The sequence below is a fragment of the Mesoplodon bidens genome, assembly GCF_964165515.1.
Source record: "Mesoplodon bidens genome assembly, chromosome: 19".
Classification (NCBI taxonomy): Eukaryota; Metazoa; Chordata; class Mammalia; order Artiodactyla; family Ziphiidae; genus Mesoplodon; species Mesoplodon bidens.
Genome location: NC_138179.1, coordinates 835,804 through 857,317, shown reverse-complemented (window position 1 = coordinate 857,317; position 21,514 = coordinate 835,804). Strand labels below are relative to the sequence as shown.

The 21,514-nt window shown below is 36.1% G+C and overlaps 1 protein-coding gene across 1 annotated transcript in view; it reads left to right on the top strand.

The window, feature by feature from the left end:
- The window catches only part of CA10 (carbonic anhydrase 10), a gene marked incomplete at its 5' end in the record, with an annotated part of 526,301 nt that overhangs the window by 152,078 nt on the left and 352,709 nt on the right, over positions 1-21,514 (top strand). The window contains one exon of the mRNA XM_081218905.1: positions 2,474-2,616. Within this exon, the coding sequence (XP_081075031.1) occupies positions 2,474-2,616 (143 nt within the window). The remainder of the gene's footprint in view (positions 1-2,473; positions 2,617-21,514) is intronic.

Here is a 21,514-nt window from a genome sequence, read left to right as displayed (position 1 = left end):
AGTGACTTAAAACAACACAAATTTATTATCTTAGAGTTCTGGAGGTGAGAAGTCTGAAATGAGTCTCATGGGGTTAAAATCAGTGTCAGCAGGCTGGTGTTCCTTTTGGAGGTTCTAGGGGAAGAATCTGTTGCTTTGCCTATTCCAGGTGGTAGAGGCCGCCTGCATTTCTTAGCTCATGTCCCCTTCCTCCATCTTCAAAGCCAGTATCTTCTGTCCTCTCTGACCTCTCTTTCCATCCTTAAATATTTTCTCTATGTCTGTGATCCTTCTACACCTCTCTCATAAAAAAAGACCCTTGTAATTATGTTGGGTCCAGGTAATCCAGGATAATCTACTCATCTCAAGATCCTTAATTTAGTAATTTCTGTCCAGTACTTTTACAATGTAAGGTAACACATTCACAGGTTCTGGTGTTAGGATGTGGACATCTTTGGAGGGGGCCATTATTCAGCCTACAACAGAGGCCATAGAGACCAACCAAGGCCCAAGAAATAAATGACTATCTAAGAGCACACAGCTAATTTGTGGCAGTGCCATGACTGTATCCCTGGCATCCTCACATCTGCCATGTTTATGTGCATCACTGAAAATCAAAGGTAAGAACATGCACTGATGGAGGCTTTATTTTTATAATAAACTTGAAATGATTGAAGAATAATTATAAAATCGAGTCAGTGATTTTAAAAGAGCGTTTTAGAGATGATAGAATCTTATGTTTTTTAAACACATTATTAATGTAAGACCTTCCTTAAATATTATAATTTTGTTAGGTCATGGTACCTTCTAAAGATAAAGTGACTTGCAGAGATAAAATAGCTTAAATAATGATGGGAAATGAAAGTGCCAAGGAAGCACATGTACATATTCTTCTATCTATTTCCCCTTCCCCTCCTCCTCCTTCTCTTTCTCTCTCTGTAACCCTGGCCATTGCTGCCATTTTGAAAATCTGTTATAGCTGGAAAGTCAATTCAAACTTTTTAATTAAAAGGGGTGGATCTACCAGAGGCTTATTGCCAAGGGGTTAAAACAAATTAGGTTATTTGTCATATTTCACAATGAAGCCCACCTTATTTTGGTATTGAAACATTCTTCTAAGACTCTAAGGAACTTGTTTTTATCACTTCTGCCCAATAATTGGCTGTAACAATTAAAAGGGTTATAGAATTTTGAATTTAGATGGAACTAGACATGCCATCCAGTCAAAAACTTCTCTCTTTCGTAGTATCTTTGGCAGGTATTTGCCATACACCTCTCTTGCTTCAGTTTTCTCCATCCATGACATGGGAAGGAATAATGGCTGCTGTAATTTAAAGGTTGTATTAACTTTGAGTTCCTGAGAGGACACGTACATTTGACAGGGTTGTGACTTTATTGTTAGGCTCATCTTCTGTAGGAATCACTCCCTGTTTCCACTTCCACTGCTGCAGGCTTTGGTGCCCTTCATCTAGAGTTTCATATACACTTGACTTAACCTCATACTGTACCCCACCCCCAGTATGGTAATTGTTCTTACACGCATCTGCCTTCTTCAAAATTCAACCTAACCCAGTGCTGGACATGCAATAGGAGCTCAATGGACTACTGATGGATGCTGTGGATGGATGATTGAATGATGATCATACAATCTCAGAGGCATATAAAGGACACATGGATCTAAAGCCTCAATAAAGATACTGAGGGGGCAGGAAAATGTTGAAGATATAGTCACTGATCTTCACTGATGTAAAATTAGTAGGTTGGCTATGCCACTGCTCTGCTAACTTTTTTAAACAGAAGAAAATAGGACTGGAAATTGTCCAGAAATTTATTTTAATAGATTATTTAATGTGACACTGAAAATGAGTGGATGATTTCCCTTCGGATATTTGCACTCAGCACTCAATGCCATCTTTTTCTGCTTATCAGTGAACACATTCTTCAGCTGATGGTACCTTAAGTCAACTTGCCAAGCTCCTGTCTGGCATTGATTGGGGGTCATAAAATAATTCACTCGCTCAGTATGGTCTTGACAACAAGCAGAATAAATGCCTTATATATGTTGAATGCTACTTCTTTGAAAAGTTTATAAAACTTTCTATCTAGAACAAGGTTGATTCCCATATAATTCCTGCCAAACAGAAAATCAGAGCATCAACTCAGGAGCTGCTATATATTTAGTGTACCTCAATATGAAAAGATGATGTGGCTGGACTATGCCATCTTCTTATTAAGTCATTAATGCTAGCTATACCTATCAAAGAGGCCACAGAGTCAATGGGTCAAAAACAAAATAATCTGATCTTAAGACATCATGAAGGTAAGAGTTAGAGAAATTGACCAAGATTCAGGACAGGAAACTGCCATAACAACACCCAAGGATCTCTATGTGTGGGAAACATTGGATGGCTCTCTTTGATTTTATGACTTCTGTGCCATAGCTCTTTTTACATTGTTTCCCCAGCCTGATTCTAAAATTTCTTTCTGTTTCTAGTTCCTTCTTTCTGGGGATTGGTGAACTCAGCTTGGAATCTTTGCTCTGTGGGGAAACGGCAGTCGCCAATCAATATAGAGACTAGTCACATGATCTTCGACCCCTTTCTGACACCCCTTCGCATCAACACTGGGGGCAGGAAGGTAAGTAGCCATGTTGCTTCCATCATGAAGTTGAGGACAGGGAGAGATGCTGATTCTGAAAGCCAGCCTTCCAGTCCTTGGTCTCTGTGATGAGTTTGTCTTTCCACCCAGGAGTAATATCACAGACCTCAGGCCTATTGCCAGCAAATATAATTATGTGTAAATCATGCTTTTTCTCTCTACCTAGTCAAACCCTCATGCTTCTAATTACTTCTTTGTATTCCCTGGATGTTGCCTGAAGTCCTATCCCTTGGTAGCTTATGAAAGAAAGTCAGAAAACAGCATTGCCTCCCCTGCATATCATGCTGGGAAAATTCTTCCTCTCAGAAACCTCTTTACTGGGGCTTCTTTTAACCTCAACAAAGTGAAAAAAAAAAATTAACAAAAGTAAAATCAGACATTTATCACCCTGGAAGGAAAAACAAACAAAAATCACGTTAGATGATTTACAAGAAAATCAGTAATTAATTTTACTATGGCTTGCTGGCTAAGAATCATAGCTCCTGCACAGAAATGCTGAACTATGCATCCTGATTCTCACATCAGCATCCCTTCTTCCCTCTCCTTCCCCCATAATGAGCTCCTCCTTAATTTGTGGCAGAGCATAATGTCCGTGGGGTTTCCTCATCACTGGAATCTAGAGGTTTTGTTTTTTTTCTGGTTATCTCTAGTTAGCTACCCTTACTGTTGAGTAGATTGTTGAAGGTGGAAAAAACACACACAGAAAATTGTGTTTGAACGTGATTTAGCTGTTGTGAACTCAAGAGGAATGGAAAATCATTTGTGTGCAAGAAACTGGGGTTAAAATTTGGATAAATTTCACTACTGCTGGTGGCTGATTCTCCAGGGGTTGGGCTCCTTGGGCTCTGCTTTCTACTCCCCTTATGCAGTCTGTTCACCTTAATTACCACAAGTTTGTAAGTAATCTTTTCACCTTCTGATATATTGTATTTTTTCCTTATCACATAATTTTCACACACTCACTGAAAAATCGAATGACCCATCAAAATTTTGTTAGTGACTTTGATTCTGGTCACAAGGCAAGTTTTAAAGGATCTTGCATGTGATTGAGACTATTTAGCTAAGTAGTGTTTATGTGCTGTTTTAAATATTACTTAGGAAGCACTTTTGTAAAAAGGTCCTATATAAGTTCATGACGTTTATTGTTCTGATTGTATAGAAAACTAACCTACCTAAATTATTGTTCCAATTGCAGTTTTATTTTACAAACCCTAAAAGGAACTTGACTTGGGTTCTACATATACCTCTCTTTAAAATGTTGAATCATTCAAATCAAGTCATGAGCATGTATAAGTTCACTGACCAGTATATAAAAAGGGCAAATTGCAATTTTGAGCATGCAAACACTCTTTCTTTCTTGGAGAGAGTGATGGAGGACATAACTGTATTCTGGGCAAACTGAGAAATGAAAAAAAGTAAACACACACAAAGCAGAAGGAAGGCTGGTACCTGAATTTCAGAAATTACCTGAAAGATGGCCATCAAGGCTGAAGAACAGACCTAAGAGGAGTTGATGAGGATATAAGGATGGAAGAAAAATGTAGAGGCGAGATCCTGAGGCCACGTTAAGGAACCGGATTTTTTCTTAAGAGTATGACAAGGATTTAAAGCCTTATTAGGTAAAACATACATAGGGAGTGGGATGGAAAATGTAGCAAGATAACACAAACAGTGAATATACAAGTTTCATTTTCCATCAGACCATCTTAGAGGAAAATCTTGATGTGAAAGAAATAAAAAAAAACTAATTCAGGAAAGCTTCTCTCTAAAATTTATTGGGAAAGAAGAGAATGAGAGATAGCTGGAGTTAAAAACCATTCGTAAGTTATGCTATCTTTTGGTGTTTTTTTGTTGTTATGTGATTTAAAAAAATATATTTTCAATTTAGTAAAGTATACCTGATCCAAATCAATTTTCAAATGCTTTGGAGTTTGGAATTTTGGAAACATTTACTTTTGATGGTGTAAATATTTATATCTGGCATGCTTTGTGTTGTCAGCTGTTTGAAGATCTGAGAACTGTTGGATGATTTCCTTTGCATTTGTGAAAGGTGGAAAATATAAAATATAGATGGTAATTGGATTAACTAACTGGTAATGTAATGCCTAAACTTGATAGACAATAGCTAAATCATGTTTGCAATCTATTAAAAGATGGTGTTTAATTAATTGGAGATTTATTTTGGAAGAAAGGATTCAAATCACTGGCTCTGAATTTAATTTTTCCTTGAAGAAATGTGTATCCAATTTAAAAGGTTTAAAAACCTCTCTGCAAGATTGGAAGGTTTTGTAGAATTTGGGGAAGCTGCCACATTTTGAAGTCTGAGATCAGCTGGGTATCAACATGTTAAATGCATCCCAGTCATTATATGTTTTATGTCACATTTGTATTCATGGGCATTATTCCTGCTCATTGTTAAATGTACCTTATTTACAAACACACGAAGCAGCTCTGCTGCAGTACCTCACTGTGTTACTGTGTTTGTTTGAACATATTTTACTTGGCATAGAGCTCAGATGATGAATTACAGGTTTTGTTTGTTTGTTTGTTTGCTTGCTTTAGCATGAGGTAGAGCTGAAATTCGATGTGAACACAAGAATACAAAGGGTAATAATAGATGAGAATCAAAACCTATGATGTCTTGGATATTTATTTTACAGCCAATGTGGTTTCTTTTACCTTTTAAGATGCTTATTTACAATGATAATTTTTAAGCAATGTGTGTTTTTTCTTGAAGAAGGGTACTTTTTATCCAGTTGTTCATATCTGACACATAGGACAAAATCCAAAATAAGTGTACTTTCAAACAACACTCACATATTGTTGCATTGCATATGGATATAAGAATCCTACTTTGGGAGAAATGTGGCCAAGACAGAGGAGTAGGAAGACCCTGAGCTTACTTCTTGCCATGGGCACACCAAAATTACAATCATTTACAGAGCAACTATCTACAAGAACAACCTCAAGACTAGCTGAAAGATTTTCCACAACTAAAGGTATAAATAAGGAACTGCAATGAGTTGGGTAGGAGTGGTGGAGACATAATATAGTCAAGACCCACACTCCTGTGTAGGTAACCCATAAATGGGAGGACAATAATAAATGCAGAGGTTCTCCCCAAGGAGAAAGGGAACAAAGCCCCACATTAGGCTCCCTAGATAAGGAGTCCTGCAGCAGGAAGATGAGCCCCCAAAATATCTGGCTTTGATGGTCAGCAAGGGTGACATATTGGGAGAGTTGGAAGGCTTTAGGAAATAGAGATTCTGCTCTCAAAGGGTGCACACAAAATCTCACATGCTAAAGGACCCAGGGCAGAATCAGTAATTTGAAAGTATCCCGGATCACACCCACCTGCAGATTTTGGAGAGCTTCTCAGAGAGGCAGAAGGAAATTGGGACCCACCTTGGAGACACAGACACTGGTGGCAGTGCCTGGGAACTTGTTATACCTCAAGGACACTGGTGCTGGCAAGCACCATTTTAGAGTCTTCTTTCTATCCTATTAGTGTCTGGGACTTACACACCAACCAGTGGACCAGCACCACCCCCAGACCATCTCAGACACCACAGCCAGCTGCCCCAGGACCTGGCTTAGACCACCAGAAGTACAACACCATCCCAGGGAACCCCCTAACCCTGCAACCAGCTGTACTGGAAACTGGTCTAAACCACCAGTGAGCCAGCAGCCACCATGTGAAGCAGAGCCTGGTGGCCACCAGGCAGAATGCAACCCCACCTACCAGCATTCCCACAGTTGTTGGTCCTGTCACAACAGAAAGGCCCATGCAGCCCACATAGGGGCCATTCCTAGAGCATATAGCTCTGGTGACCAGAAGAGAGTGTGCTGGTAGGCTCCATAGGACCTCTCCTACATGAGTCCACTTCTCCAGAATCAGGAAATATAACCAAATTACCTAATGCTGGATATAAATACAGAGAATAGTCAAAATGAGGAGACAGAGAAATATGTACCAGAGAAGGAACAAAACAAAACATCAGGAAAAATTTTTAACAAAATGGAGATAAGCAATCTGCCCAATAAAGAGTTCAAGGTAATAATCATCAAGATGCTCAGTGACAGGCTTCCCTGGTGGCGCAGTGGTTGAGAGTCTGCCTGCTGATGCAGGGGACACGGGTTTGTGCCCCAGTCCGGGAAGATCCCACATGCCACGGAGCAGCTAGACCTGTGAGCCATGGCCGCTGAACCTGCATGTCCGGAGCCTGTGCTCTGCAAGGGGAGAGGCCACAACAGTGAGAGGCCCACATACCACAAAAAAAAAAAAAAAAAAAAAAAAGATGCTCAGTGAACTCAGGAGAAGAAGGGATGGACACAGTGAGAAATGTAACAGAATTAGAAAATATAAAGTGCCAAACAGAGCTGAAGAATCAGTAATTTAAATTTAAAAATACACTAGAAGGAATCATGGTCAATTAAATGATACAGAGGAATGGATCAGCAAACTGGAAAAGAGCAGTAGGAATCACCCTAACAGAACGGAAAAAAAGAAAAGACTTTTATAAAATGAAGATAGTTTGAGACATCTGAGACAATATCAAGCACACTAATATTTACATTGTAGGGGTCCCATAGAAGAATAGAGAAAGAAAGGGTCAGATAAATTATTTGAAGACATAATAATTGAAAACTTCCCTAACCTGGGAAAGGAAACTGACATCCAGGTCCAAGAAGCACAGAGAGTCCCAAAGAAGATAAAGCCAAAGAGGGCCACACTAAGACATTTTAATTAAAATAAGAAGAATTAAAGATAAAGAGAGAATATTAAAAGCAACAAATAAAAACAACCAATTACATACAGGGGACCTCCCATAAGTCTATCAGCTGACTTTTCAGCAGAAACTTTGCAGGCCAGAAGGGAGTGGCACAATATATTCAAAGTAATGAAAGGAAAAAAACCTACAACCAAGAATACTCTACCCAGCAAGGCTATCATTCAGATTTGAAGGAGGCATAAAGAGTTTTAGAAACAAGAAAAACTAAAAGAGTTCAGCATGACTAACTGGATTCATAAGAAATGTTAAAGGGACTTATCTAAGTGGAAAAGAAAAGGTCACAATTAAAAATATGAAAATTGCAGAAGGAAAAATCTCATTGGTAAAAACAAATATACTGTAAAGATAATAGATCAACCACTTATAAAGCTAGAAGGAAGGTTAAAAGACAAAAGTAAAATTATTTATATCCACAATAAATAGTTAAGGAATACACAAAACAGAAAGATATAAAATAGGAGGTAAAAAAATTAAACATGGAGCGGGGGAGTAAAAATGCAAGGTTGTTAAAATACACTTGAACATAAAATAATCATGCATTGCTATATATTTGGTTGACCAAAAAATTCATTCAGGTTTTTCCATAAATTGATAGCAGATACACACAAAAAGAGAAAGGAATCCAAACATAGCACTAAAGATAGTCATCAACTCACAAGGGAAGAGATCAAAAGAAGAAAGGAACAAAAAAGAACTACAGAAGTAAACCCCAGAACAATTAACAAAATGGTGATAAGTGCATACTTAACAATAATTACTTTAAAGGTAAATGCACTAAGTGTTCCAATTAGAAGACATATAGTGGGTAAAGGGATAAAAAAGAAGGCCCATATATATGCTGCCTACAAGAGACCTACCTCAGATTTAAAGACACACACAAACCGAAGATGAGGGATGGAAAAAGATATTCCATGCAAATGGAAATGAAAAGAAAGCAGGGATGGATACACTTATATCAGACAGAACACAGTTTATAACAGAGACTGTAACAAGAGACAAAGAAGGACATTATATAATGATCAAGAGATAAATCAATGAAGCAAATATAACAGTTTTAAATATATATGTTCCTAACATAGATAAGAGTACCTCAATACATAAAGCAAATATAAACAGACATAAATGGAGAAATTGACAGTAACTCAATAATAGTAGGGGACTATAACACCCTGCTTACATCAATGGACAGATCATCCAGATGGAAAATCAGTAACACTGGACTTAAACAACACATTACACAAAATAGTATTAAAAGATAGATACAGAACACTTCATCTAAAAGTAGCATAATACACATTCTCTTCAAATGCATATGGAGCATTATCCAGGATAGATCACATGCTAGGCCACAAAACAAATTTCAAAAAATTAAAGTTTGAAATCACGTCAAGCATCATTTCTGACCAAAAGTGTTTGAGACTACAGATCAACTAAAAGGGAAAAAACTTCAAAAACCACAAACATGAGGAGTTTAAACAATGTGGTATTAAACAACTTATGGGTTACTGAACAAATCAGTGGAAATTTAAAAAATACCTAAAGACACATGAAAATGGAAGCACATAGTCCAAAATCTATGAGATACAGCAAAAGCAGGTCTAAGAGGGAAGTTTGTAGTGATACAGGCCTACCTCAAGAAAAAGTTTAAATAAACTATCCACCTGTACACTAAAGGAACTAGAAAAAAAACAAAAAGCCCAATGTTAGTAGAAGGAAAGAAATAATAATGATCAGAGCAGAAATAAATTTATAAGAAACAAACAAACAAACAAAACAATAGAAAAGAGCAATAAAATTAAGAAATGGTTCTTTGAAAAGATAAACAAAACTGATAAATGTTAGCAAGACTCGTCAAGAAAGCAAGAGAGAGGAGCCAAATCAATAAAATCAGAAGGGAAAGGGGAGAAGTTACAACTGATACCACAGATATACAAAGACTCATAAGAAAACATTATGAACAATTATATGCCAATAAAATAGACAATCTAGAAAAAATGGGTAAATTCCTAGAAATGTACAATCTCCCAGACAAATTAGGAAGAAATAGAAAATATGAACAGACTGAATACCGGTAATAAAATTGAATCAGTAGTCAAACAACTTCCAACAAAAAAAGTCTAGGACCGGATGGCTTCACAGGTGAATTCTCTCAAATATTTAAAGAAGAGTTAACAATTATCTTTTTCAAACTATTAGAAAATAATTGAAGAGAAAGGAAGGCCTTTGAAATCACTCTATGAGGCCAACATCACCCTGATACAAAAAGCAGACAAAGACACCACAAAAAAGAAAATTAGAATCAAATAGCACTGCTGAAAATTGTTGGAAAATTCCTCAAAAAAATATTAGCAAACCAATTCAGCAGTATATTGAAAGGATCATACACCATGATCAAGTGGGCTCTATCCCAGGGATGCAAGAATGCTTTCAATATCTGTAAGTTAATCATCATGATACATTACACTAACAAAATGAAGAATAAAAAGTCATATGATCATCTTAATCGATGCAAGAAAAGCTTTTGACAAAATTCAACAACAATTTATGACAAAAACTCTCAACAAAGTGAATATAGAGGGAATATACCTCAACATAATAAGGGCCATATATGACAAGACCGCAGCTAACATCACAGTGAATGGTGAAAAGCTGAAAGCATTTCCTGTAAGATTAGGAAATAGACAAGGATGCCCTCTCTCACCACAGTATTGGAAGTTCTAGCCACAACAATCAGACAAGAAAAATAAATAAGGAATCCAAATTGGAAAGGAAGAAGTAAAACCGTCACTTTTTGCAGATGACATGATAGTATATAGAGGTAATCCTAAAGACACCAACAAAGAATATGAAGACTACTAAATGAATTCAGTAAAGATCTAAGATATAAGATCAATATACTAAAATCTGTCACATTTCTATATACTAACAACAAAGTATCAGAAAGAGAAATTAAGAAAACAACCCCATTTACAATTGTATGAAAAAATAAAATGCCTAAGAATAAATCTAACCAAGAAGGGAAAAGACCTGCACTAGGAACACTGTAAGACATTAATTGAAGATGACACAAACAAATGGAAAAATATATTCAAGGACTGGAAGAATTAATACTGTTATAATGACTATTTTACCTAAGCAACCTACAGATTCAATGCAATCTCTATCAAAATACTAATGGCATTTTTTTCACAGAACCAGAACAAATAATTTATTCTAAAATTTGTATGGAAACACAAATGTCCTCAAATAGGCAAAACCATCTTGAGAAAGAAGAACAAAGCAGGAGGTTTCACACTCCCTGATTTCCACCCGTTCCACAAACCTATGGTATTTAGAACAGTATGGTACTGGCACAAAAACAGACACATTAATGAATGGGACAGAATAGATAGCCTAGAAATAAACCCACACACCTAGGGTCAATTAATCTATGGCAAAGGAGACAAGAATACACTATGGAGTAAAGACAGCCTCTTCAATAAATGGCATTGGGAAAACTGGACAGCTCCATACAAGAGAATCAAAGTAAACTACTTTCTCTCACCAAATACAAAATAAACTAAAAATGGATTAAAGACCTAAGTGTAAGATCAGAAAGCATAAAACTCCTAGAAGAGTTTGTAGGCAATATACTCTTTGACATTAGCCTTAGCAATATATATATTTTTTGGATATATCTCCTTAGGCAAGAGAAACAAAAGCAAAAATAAACAAATGGGACTATGTGAAACTAAATATATTTTGCATAGAGAAGAATACTATTAACAAAATGAAAAGGCCACTTACTGAATGGGAGAAAATATTTACATATGATATATCTGATAAGGGTTAATATTCACAATATACAAAGCACTTATAGAATTCAACATCAAAAAAAACAACAATCCAATTTTTAAAAAAAATGGTCAGAGGACCTGAATAGACATTTTTCCCAAGAAGACATACAGGTGGCCAACGGACACATGAAAAGATACACAACGTCACTACTCATCAGGGAAAAGCAAATTAAAACCACAATTCCACTTCTGGGTATTTTTCCAAAGAAAACAAAAAATACTAATTTGAAAAGATATATGCACCTTTTTGTTTATTGCAGCATTATTTACAATAATCATGATATTGAAGCAACCTAAGTGCTCATCTATAGATATACAGATAAGAAGATAAAGTATATATGTACAATGGAAAACCATAAAACAAAAATGAAATCCTGCCATTTGCAACAACATTGATGCACCTAGAGGGTATTATGCTAAGTAAGTCAAACAGAAAAAGACATATACCATATGATTTCACTTATATGCGGAATCTAAAAACAAAAGAAATGAACAAACAAACCAAAAAAAAAAGGAAACAACAACAACAACAAAACTAGAAAAAACGGAGCAGACATATAGATACAGAGAACAAATTGCTGGTTACCAGAGAACAAACTGGTGGAGGGATGAGCGAAATAGGTGAGGGAGATTCAAGGTACAAAATTTCAATTACAAAATAAATGAATCATAGAATGAAATGTATAGCATGGGAAATATATTCAATTATATTTTAATACCTTTGTATGGTGACTGATGCTAACTAGACATATCAAGGTGATCTTTTTTTTAATGTATTGAAACATCAAATCAATATGTTGTACACCTGAAATTAACATAATGTAAGTCTATTATACCTCAATTCAAAAACAAAAAAAGTATGTAGACACTGGGGGGAAATGCATCAAAATGCTAATGATGTTTGTCTCTGGGGGGTGTGGGGATTATAGGTGATAATTAGTTTTTGCCTTTTACTTCTGTATACGCTTGTTGTCTTCAATGAAAATGTATTGTTTGTAAAATTAGAAAGAAAACAATAAATGTTATTAAAAATTTAAAAAGCAAACATAGATATAAAGAAGTTAAATGGGAGTTACTGAATTAAATAACTATTTAGCCATAATTGTGGAATACGGAAGCAGTGAAATAAGTAACTGTCAAATCAGTCACATTGGCACTATATTTTCCCAAACTAATTTTTATTTTGTACTGGGGTATAGATGATTTAAAATGTTGTGTTAATTTCAGATGTACAGCAAAGTGATTGTTATACATATACATATATCCATTCTTTCTCAGATTCTTTTCCTATATAGGTTATTAGAGATTATTGAGTAGAGTTCACTGTGCTTCACAGTAGGTCCTTGTTGGTTATCTATTTTATAATATAGTAGTGTGTATATGTTAAACCCAAACTCCTAATTTATTCCTCCCCACACATTTCCACTTTGGTAACCATAAATTTGTATTTGAAGTCTGTTAGTTTGGTTCTGTTTTGTAAATAAGTTCATTTGTACCATTTATTTTTTAGATTCCACATATAAGTGACATGACATTTGTCTTTCTCTGTCTGACTTACTTCACTTAATATAATAATCTCTAGTTCCATCCATGTTGCTGCATATGGCATTATTTTGTTCCTTTTTATGGTTGAGCAATATTCCATTGTATATATTTATACAACATCTTCCTTATCCAGTTGTCTGTCAATGGACATGTAAGTTGCCTCCATATCTTGGCTATTGTAAATAGTGCTGCAATGAACATTAGGGTGCATGTATATTTTCAAATTATGGTTTTCTCTGGATTGATGGCCAGGAGTGGAAATGCTGAAGAATATGGTAGCTCTGTCCTTAGTTTCCTATGGAATCTCCATGCTGTTCTCCATAGTGAGTGTACCAATTTACATTCCCATCAAAAGTATAGGAGGGTTCCCTTTTCTTCACACCCTCTCCAGCATTTATTATTTATAGATTTTTTTCATAATGGCCGTTCTGCCCAGTGTGAGGAGATACCTCATTTTAGTTTTGATTTGCATTTCTCTAATAATTAGTGATGTTGAGCATCCTTTCATGTGCTTCTTGGCTATCTGAATGTCTTCTTTGGAGAGACAGTTATTTAGATCTTCTGCCCATTTTTGGATTGGGTTGTTTGGTTTTTTTTTTATATATATATTGAGCTGCATGAGCTGCTTGTATATTTTAAAGATTAATCCTTTTTGGTCTCTATGTTTGTAAATATCTTCTCCCATTTTGTGGGTTGTCTTTTTGTTTTGTTTATGGTTTCCTTTCCTGTGCAAAAGCTTTTAAGTTTAATTAGATCCACCTTGTTTATTTTAAAATTTTTCATTACTCTTAAAGTTGGATCCCCAAAGAAATTGCTGCCATTTATGTCAAAGAAGGTTCTACCTGTTTTTTTCCCTAAGAGCTTTATAGAACACCATCTTACATTTAGGTCTTTAATCCATTTTGAGTTTATTTTCGTGTATGATGTTAGAGGATGCTCAAATTTCATTCTTTTACATGTAGCCATCCAGTTTTACCAGCACCACTTATTCAAGAGACTGTCTTTTCTCCATTGTATATTCTTGCCTCCTTTGTCATAGATTAAGTGACCATGAGTGCATGACTTTATCTCTGGACTTTCTATCCTGTTCCATTTAGGTATATGTCATTTTTGTGCCAGTACCAAAAATTTTTTTTTTGTCTGCACCACAGGACATGTACCAAGCTGTTTTGATTACTGTAGCTTTATAGTATCATCTGAAGTTAGGGAACCTGATTTCTCCAGCACCATTTTTCTTTCTCAGTATGCTTTGGCTATTCAAAGTCTTCTGTGTTTCCATACAAACTTAAAGATTTTTGTCTAGTTCTGTGAAAATTGACATTGTTAATTTGATAGGGATTACACTGAATCTGTAGATTTCTTCACGTAGTATAATCATTTTGGCAATACAGATTCTTCCAATCCAAGCACATAGTATATTTTTCCATCTGTTTGTGTCTTCTTTGATATTTTTTATCAGCATCTTAAAGTTTTCTGAGTACAGGTCTTTTGATTCCTTATGTAGGTTTATTCCTAGGTATTTTATTCTTTTTGATGTGATAGTAAATGGGGTTGTTTCCCTAATTTCTCTTTCTGATCTTCCATTGTTAATGTATAGGAATGCAAGAGGTTTCTGTGTATTAAGTTTGTATCCTCCAAATTTACCAAATTCATTGATGAGCTCCAGTAGTTTTCTGGTAGCATCTTTAAGATTTTCTATATATAGTATCATCTCATCTGCAAACAATGACAATTTTACTTCTTTTTTTTCCAGTTTGGATTCCTTTTATCTCTTTCTCTTCTCTGATTTCCATGCCTAGGACTTTCAATACTTTCTTGAATAAAAATGGCAAAAATGGACATCCTTGTTTGTTCTTGATCTTAGAGGAAATGCTTTCAGCTTTTCACCATTAAGTATGATGTTAGCTGTAGGTTTGTCATATATGGCATATATTATGTTGAGGTAGCTTCCCTCTATGACCACTTTCTGGAGAGTGTTTTTATTTTTTTTTAATCATAAACGGGCGTTGAATTTTGTCAAAACCTTTTCCCCATCTATTGAGATGATCATATGTTTTTATTCTTCAATTTGTTGATGGGGTGTATCACACTAATTGATTAGAGGATATTGAAAAATTCTTGCATCCCTGGGATAAATCCCAATTGATCTTGGTGTATGATCCTGTTAATGTATTGTTGAATTCGTATTTCTAGTATTTTGTTGAGAATTGTGGTATCTATGTTCATCAGTTATTTTGGCCTGTAATTTTCTTTTCTGTGGGTATCTTTGTCAGGTTTTGGTATCAGGGTGATGGTGGCTTCATAAAATGGGTTTGAGGGTATTTAGTCCTCTGCAATTTTTTGGAAGAGTTTTAGAAGGGTAGGTGTTAACTCTTCTCTAAATGGTTGATAGAATTTGCCTGTGAAGCCATCTGGTCCTGGACTTTTGTTTGTTAGAAATTTTTAAATCTCAGTTTCAATTTCAGTACTTGTGATTGGTCTCTTCATATTTCCTATTTCTTCCTGGCTCAGCCTTGGAAGGTTATGCCTTTCTAAGAATTTGTGCATTTCTTCTAGGTTGTCCATTTTATTAGCATATAGTTGCTGGTAGTAGTCTCTTATGATCCTTTGCATTTCTGTGGTATCAGTTGTAACTTCTCCTTTTTCATTTCTAATTTTATTGATTTGAGTCCTCTCCCTTTTTTTTTATTCTTTTTATGAGTCTGGCTAAAGGTTTATCAACTTTGTTTATCTCCTCAAAGAACCAGCTTTTAGTTTCCTTGATCTTTGCTATTGTTTTCCTCATCTCTATTTCATTTGTTTCTGCTCTGATCTTTATGATTGCTTTTCTTCTACTAACTTTGGGTTTGTTTGTTCTTCTTTCTCTAGTTGCTTTAGGTGTACGTTTAGGTTGTCTATTTGAGATTTTTCTTGTTTCCTGAAATAAGTTTGTATTGCTATAAACTTCCCTCTTAGAACTGATTTTGCTGAGTCCCATAGGTTTTGAAACTTCATGTATTCATTTTTATTTTTTTCCAGGTGTTTTAAAATTCCCTCTTAGATTTCTTCAGTGATCCATTGGTTGTTTAGTAACATATTGTTTCTTCTCCACATGTTTGTGTTTTTTACAGTTTTCTTCTTGTAGTTGATTTCTAATCTCATAGTGATGTGGTTGAAATAGATGCTTGATATTATTTCAATTTTCTTAAATTTATCAAAGTTTTCTTAGTGGCCCAGGATGTGACTGTTCTAGAGAATGTTCCATGTGCTCTTAAAAAGAATGTGTATTCTGGGACCTCTCTGGTGGTCCAGTGGCTAAGACACTGTTCTCCCAATGCAGGCGGCCCAGGTTCAATCCCTGGTCAGGGAAGTGGATCCCACATGCCACAACTAAGAGTTCACTTGCTACAGATAAGTGCTCACATGCTGCAACTAAAAATCCAGCGTATCACAATTAAGATGCTGTGTGCTGCAACTAAGACCCGGTGCAGCCAAATAAATATATAAATAAATAAATATTTTAAAAGAATGTGTATTATTTTGCTTTTGGATGGAATGCTCTATAAATATCAACTAAGTCCATCTGGTCTACTGTGCCATTTAAGGCCTGTGTTTCCTTATTGATTTTTTGTCTGGATGATCTTTCCATTGATGTAAGTGGAGGTTAAAGTTGCCCACTATTATTGTGTTATTGCCAATTTCTCCTTCTATGGCTATTAGCTTTGCCTTATATATTGAGATGCTTCTATGTTGTGTACATACATATTTATGATTGTTATATCTTCTTCTTGGATTGATCCCTTGATCATTATGTAGTGTCCATCTTTGTCTCTTGTAACAGTCTGTATTTTAAAGTTAATTTTGTCTGATATGAGTATTGCTACTACAGCTTTCTTTTGATGTCCATTTGCATGAAATACCTTTTTCCATCACATCACTTTCAGTGTGTATGTATCCCTAGATCTGAAGTGGGTATCTTGTAGACAGCATATATATGGTCTTGTTTTTGTATCCATTCAGCCAGTTCTATGTCTTTTGGTTGGAGCACTTAATTCATTTACATTTAACATAATTATTGATATGTATGTTCTTATTGTCATTTTGTTGTTTTGGGTTTGTTTTGTAGGTTTTTTTTTTTTTTTTCGCATTCCCCTTTGTTCTCTTCTCTTGTGATTTGGTGACTATCTTTAGTGTTGTGTTTGGATTTCTTGTGTGTGTGTGTGTATCTATTGTAGATTTTTGATTTGTATGTCCCATGACACTTTGATATAGCAGTATATATATATATATATATATATATATATATATAGTTTTAAGTTGCTGGTCTCTTAATTTCCAATGCATTTCCAATATCCTGCATTGGTACTCTCCTCTTCTCATGATTGCTTGTTTTGATACCATATTTGTATGTGGATGATTTCCTACCCTTACTGTATGTTTGCCTTTACTGGTGAGCTTTCCCATTCATAATTTTTGTTTGTTTGTTTCTAGTTGTGGTCTTTCCTTTTTCGCCTAGAGAAGCTCCTTTAGCCTTTGTTGTAAAGTTTGTTTGGTGGTGTTGAATTCTCTTAGCTTTCGCTTGTCTATAAAGCTTTTGATTTCTCCATCAAATCTGAATGAAAGCCTTGCTGAGTAGAGTATTCTTGGTTGTAGGTTTTTCCCTTTCATCACTTTCTCTCTGTATTCTCCTGGAACCCCTATAATGCACATGTTGATGCATTTAATGTTGTCCCAGAGGTCTCTTAAATTGTCCTCATTTCTTTCATTCTTTTTCTTTATTCTGTTCCTCAGCAGTGATCTCCACCAATCTGTCTTTCAGCTCACTTATTCATTCTTCTGCATGTTTTAGTCTGCTATGGATTCCTCCTAGTGTATTTTTCATTTCAGTTATTGTGTTTTTCATCTGTTTGTTTGTTCTTTAAATTTTCTAGCTCTTTGTTAAATACTTCTTGTATCTTCTCAGTCTGGCCTCCATTATTTTCCAAGATCTTGGATCATCTTTACTATCATTACTGTGAATTCTCTTCCAGGCTGATTGCCTATCTTTACTTCACTTAGCTGTTCTTCTGGGGTTTTATCTTGTTCCTTCATGTGGAACATATTTCTCTGCCATCTCATTTTGTCTGACTTTCTGTGTTTGTGGTTTCTGTTTCTCAGGCTGCAGGTTTGTAGTACTTCCTGTTTCTGGTGTCTGCCCACAGGTGGGTGAATTTGGAGTGTAGCTGGGTCTAACTCCAAGTTATCCACCAGGGATAACTCTGGTGGGCAGGGCTGTGTCAAGGGGTGTGTTTAGAGACATCTGGCCACTCAGGAGGTCTTCAGGCAGTCCTTCTCACAATGGATGTGATTGGCTTTTCTCCCTGTTGGTCATTTGGCCTAAGGTGTCTCACCACTGGAAGCTGCAGGCTCTTTTCTGGGGCTAAGTCTTGGTTCCAAAATGGCAAACTCTGGGAGAGCTCACACTGATAATTATTTCCTAAGGCGTCTGCCACCAGTGTCTTCCCCCACAGTGAGCCACACCCACCTCCCGCTCCCCCCACCCCAAGGAGAACCTCCAAGACCCACACGTCTTTCTGGCCAAGGCTCCTATGGAGCACTGCTCTGCCCTATGTCCCAGTGCATGTGAAAACTTGTGTGTGCCCTCTGAGAGTGGAATCTCTTTTCCCCCAGTTCTGTGTAGCTCCTGCACTCAAGCCCTGCTTGCCTTCAAAACCAAACGACCTAGGGCCTCCTCCTCCTGATGTCAGACCCTCAGGATGGGTAGACTGACATGGGGCTCAGAACTCTCACTCCTGTGGGAGAACCTCTGTGATATAATTTTTTTCCAGTTCATGATTATGTTGCAAGAACTCCCCTCTTATTGTCTCACTGTGGCTTACCTTCTCACTGTGGCTTCTTTGTCTTTGGTTTTTTTTTGTTTGTTTGTTTGTTTTTGCGGTACGTGGGCCTCTCACTGTTGTGGCCTCTCCCGTTGCGGAGCACAGGCTCTAGACGCGCAGGCCCAGCGGCCATGGCTCACGGGCCCAGCCACTCCATGGCATGTGGGATCTTCCCGGACCGGGGCAGCTTCTTTGTCTTTGGATGTAGCATATTTTTTTTTGGTATGTTCCACTCTTTTTTGTTGATGGTTGTTCAGCAGTTAGTTTTAATTTTTGTGTTTTCATGAGAGGATGTGAGATCACCTCTTCTACTCCAACATATTGTCTCTACTTCTTCTTGAAGTCTTCTTCATAAAAGGACAATTCCTGGCAAAAGACTACTCATCTTGTTTGAAAAAGCAGCCTAATTAACAATAATGCCAACAAGAATCCAGAAGGAAGAGGGTGGAAGAGACAATGGGATAGCATTAATTTTTAATAGGATTAAGAACCTGAATTTTTTGACCAAGCTTTATGGGGATGCTAGAATATAAACTAGCATGGAAAATTAGGTAGAGTGAAATATTATCTGTAGGAGGGTCTTTAAATATTAGATATTCTGGCTCCATATGAGGAAGATTGAAAAAAAAATGTAAAGATAGATCCATTTTGTCATCTAGATATGTTGGTGTAGTGCTTAGTTTTATTGGATAACTGATAGTAAACTTTCATAGATAAGTATATGTACTCATTTGGAACTCATTAGCTGTCTTTAAATACCATAGGTCTTTTTACACTGAAGCTCTGGTATGGAAATTGTATGTATAGCTTTATGTGTATTTGTGGGATAAAGCAGATCTTTAAAAGCTAATGAAGAAGTGAATGCAATTCTTATGCATCTGTATTTTGTAGTTCGATAAATTTCACAACTTTCCATTTGATAATATCCTTTCTCAGAAGGAAGCAATATAAGGTTTATCTATTTGGATCTAATTCTAACCAACAAGGTAAAACTCTGGAAGAAAGTGGGTGTGTTATCTTAGAAAATATGGTAGCCAAGGTTAAAAAAAAAACAAAACAGCTAAGTACTGTCAAATTTGGATCCTAAGCTCTAACAAAGCATAATTTTGAAATATCATAGCTGAAATAGATATGATCTCATTGCCTCATGGAAGATAACTCTTAAGGATTGGGAAGGTCTTAAAAGTTAAATTATGATAATACAATTACAAAAGATGATATGAAAAAAGGAACTGGCAGGAGCTAAAGATACAGTGGTTATGGCTACACAGGGTCTTTACAAGAAATATTTTTAAATCACATATAAGAGATGTGAGAGAAAGGGCTTATAGCCAAGGAGAAAGACAAAAGGGGAAATAATCTTGAAAAACAGTTTCAGAGAGAATAAGGTCCAACAAGAATTGAGACTTCCTGAATGAGAAGATGTTTTAAAGTTATAGCTAGAGGAAGTTAAGTATTAACATAGAGTAAATTCCCATTTAGGGAACATAGATGTTCATAGATGTTCTGCTTTGGTTTGAATTTTAGGTTTGCCACTAACCACCTAGATACAAAAGGTCTAACCTCTCTAAACTTCAGTTTCCTCATTTGTAAAAGGGAGATCATAATAGTACTCAATTCACAGGTTTGTGGTAGAAGTAATTATATGAAATAATGCACTTATTAGTCAGGTTATAATGCAGTTAAGCTAGTGGCTAGCAAAGAAGAAAATGCTCAACAATTGTTAGCTACTGTCATAGTCCATTCAGGCTACTATAACAACATACCACAGACTGGATAGCTTATAAAGAATGGAAAATTATTTCTCACAGTGTGAGAGGCTGGAAGTCCAAGATGTAGGCAGTAGCATGGTCACATTCTGATGAGGGCTCTTTCCCTGGTTCATAGCTGGTGCCTTTTTGTTTTATACTCATATGATAGAAGGGGCTAAGAATCTCTGTGGGACCTCTTTTATAAGGGTACTAGTCCCAAACAAGAGGTTCTCTACCCTTCTACGTTTATCATCTTCTCAAAGCCCCACCTTCTAATAACAACTATTTGGGGGTTAGGATTCCAACATACGAATTTGGGGGAACACAAATATTCAGACCAGAGTAACTACCATCAGGAATGTTGCTGCTCTTAGTGAAAAAACACTTAACTCCCACTTGAGTTTCTCTGTAAAAGAGATTAATATTCACGTTTGAATCAGTAACATATGCTGAGAGGTGAAGTGATTGCAATTCTTTGAATGACAGAATTAGAATTCAGAACCACCTTGCCAGTATCCTCAACCCAAAAGTTTGAAATTTAGTAAGCATAAAGGTAAAGCTTTCCTACCAGGTATATATTTATAAAAAGCTGTACAGATTCAGGCTGAGCTAGATTTTTTATTGTAAAATTACTGCATGTGAAAAAAAGTAGAGGAAGTTAATGGATAATGTTTTCAGTATGAATAAATAGCACAGGGAAGGTGCCAAGATAGTAATTCAATCTAATTATATAGTATATAAGGTACTATGCCCATGGTAAGTGAGGTCATTGTCCTGCAATAACCATCACTAAGAAGACAATATCTGGGATCAGTCAGATCTTTCAGAACTGATGGTTAGATTAATTAATGGAAAAGACATCGAAAAAGTGAAGTACAAAAGAAGAGGAATAAAGTGGTAATGAGAAGAATCAAATGTTCTATGTTCAATTTTATCTATCTGAAATAAAAGTATTTTAAGTGTAATACAGGTGCCTTCTAATTATAACTCTCCTGTGCGGCCTCAGACACAGAGAACTAGCCCAGGTGTTTGGAAGTGACTTAGACTAGACTTCAATTCAAAATAAGAATTCAAGCTGTGTGAAAAATGAAAGA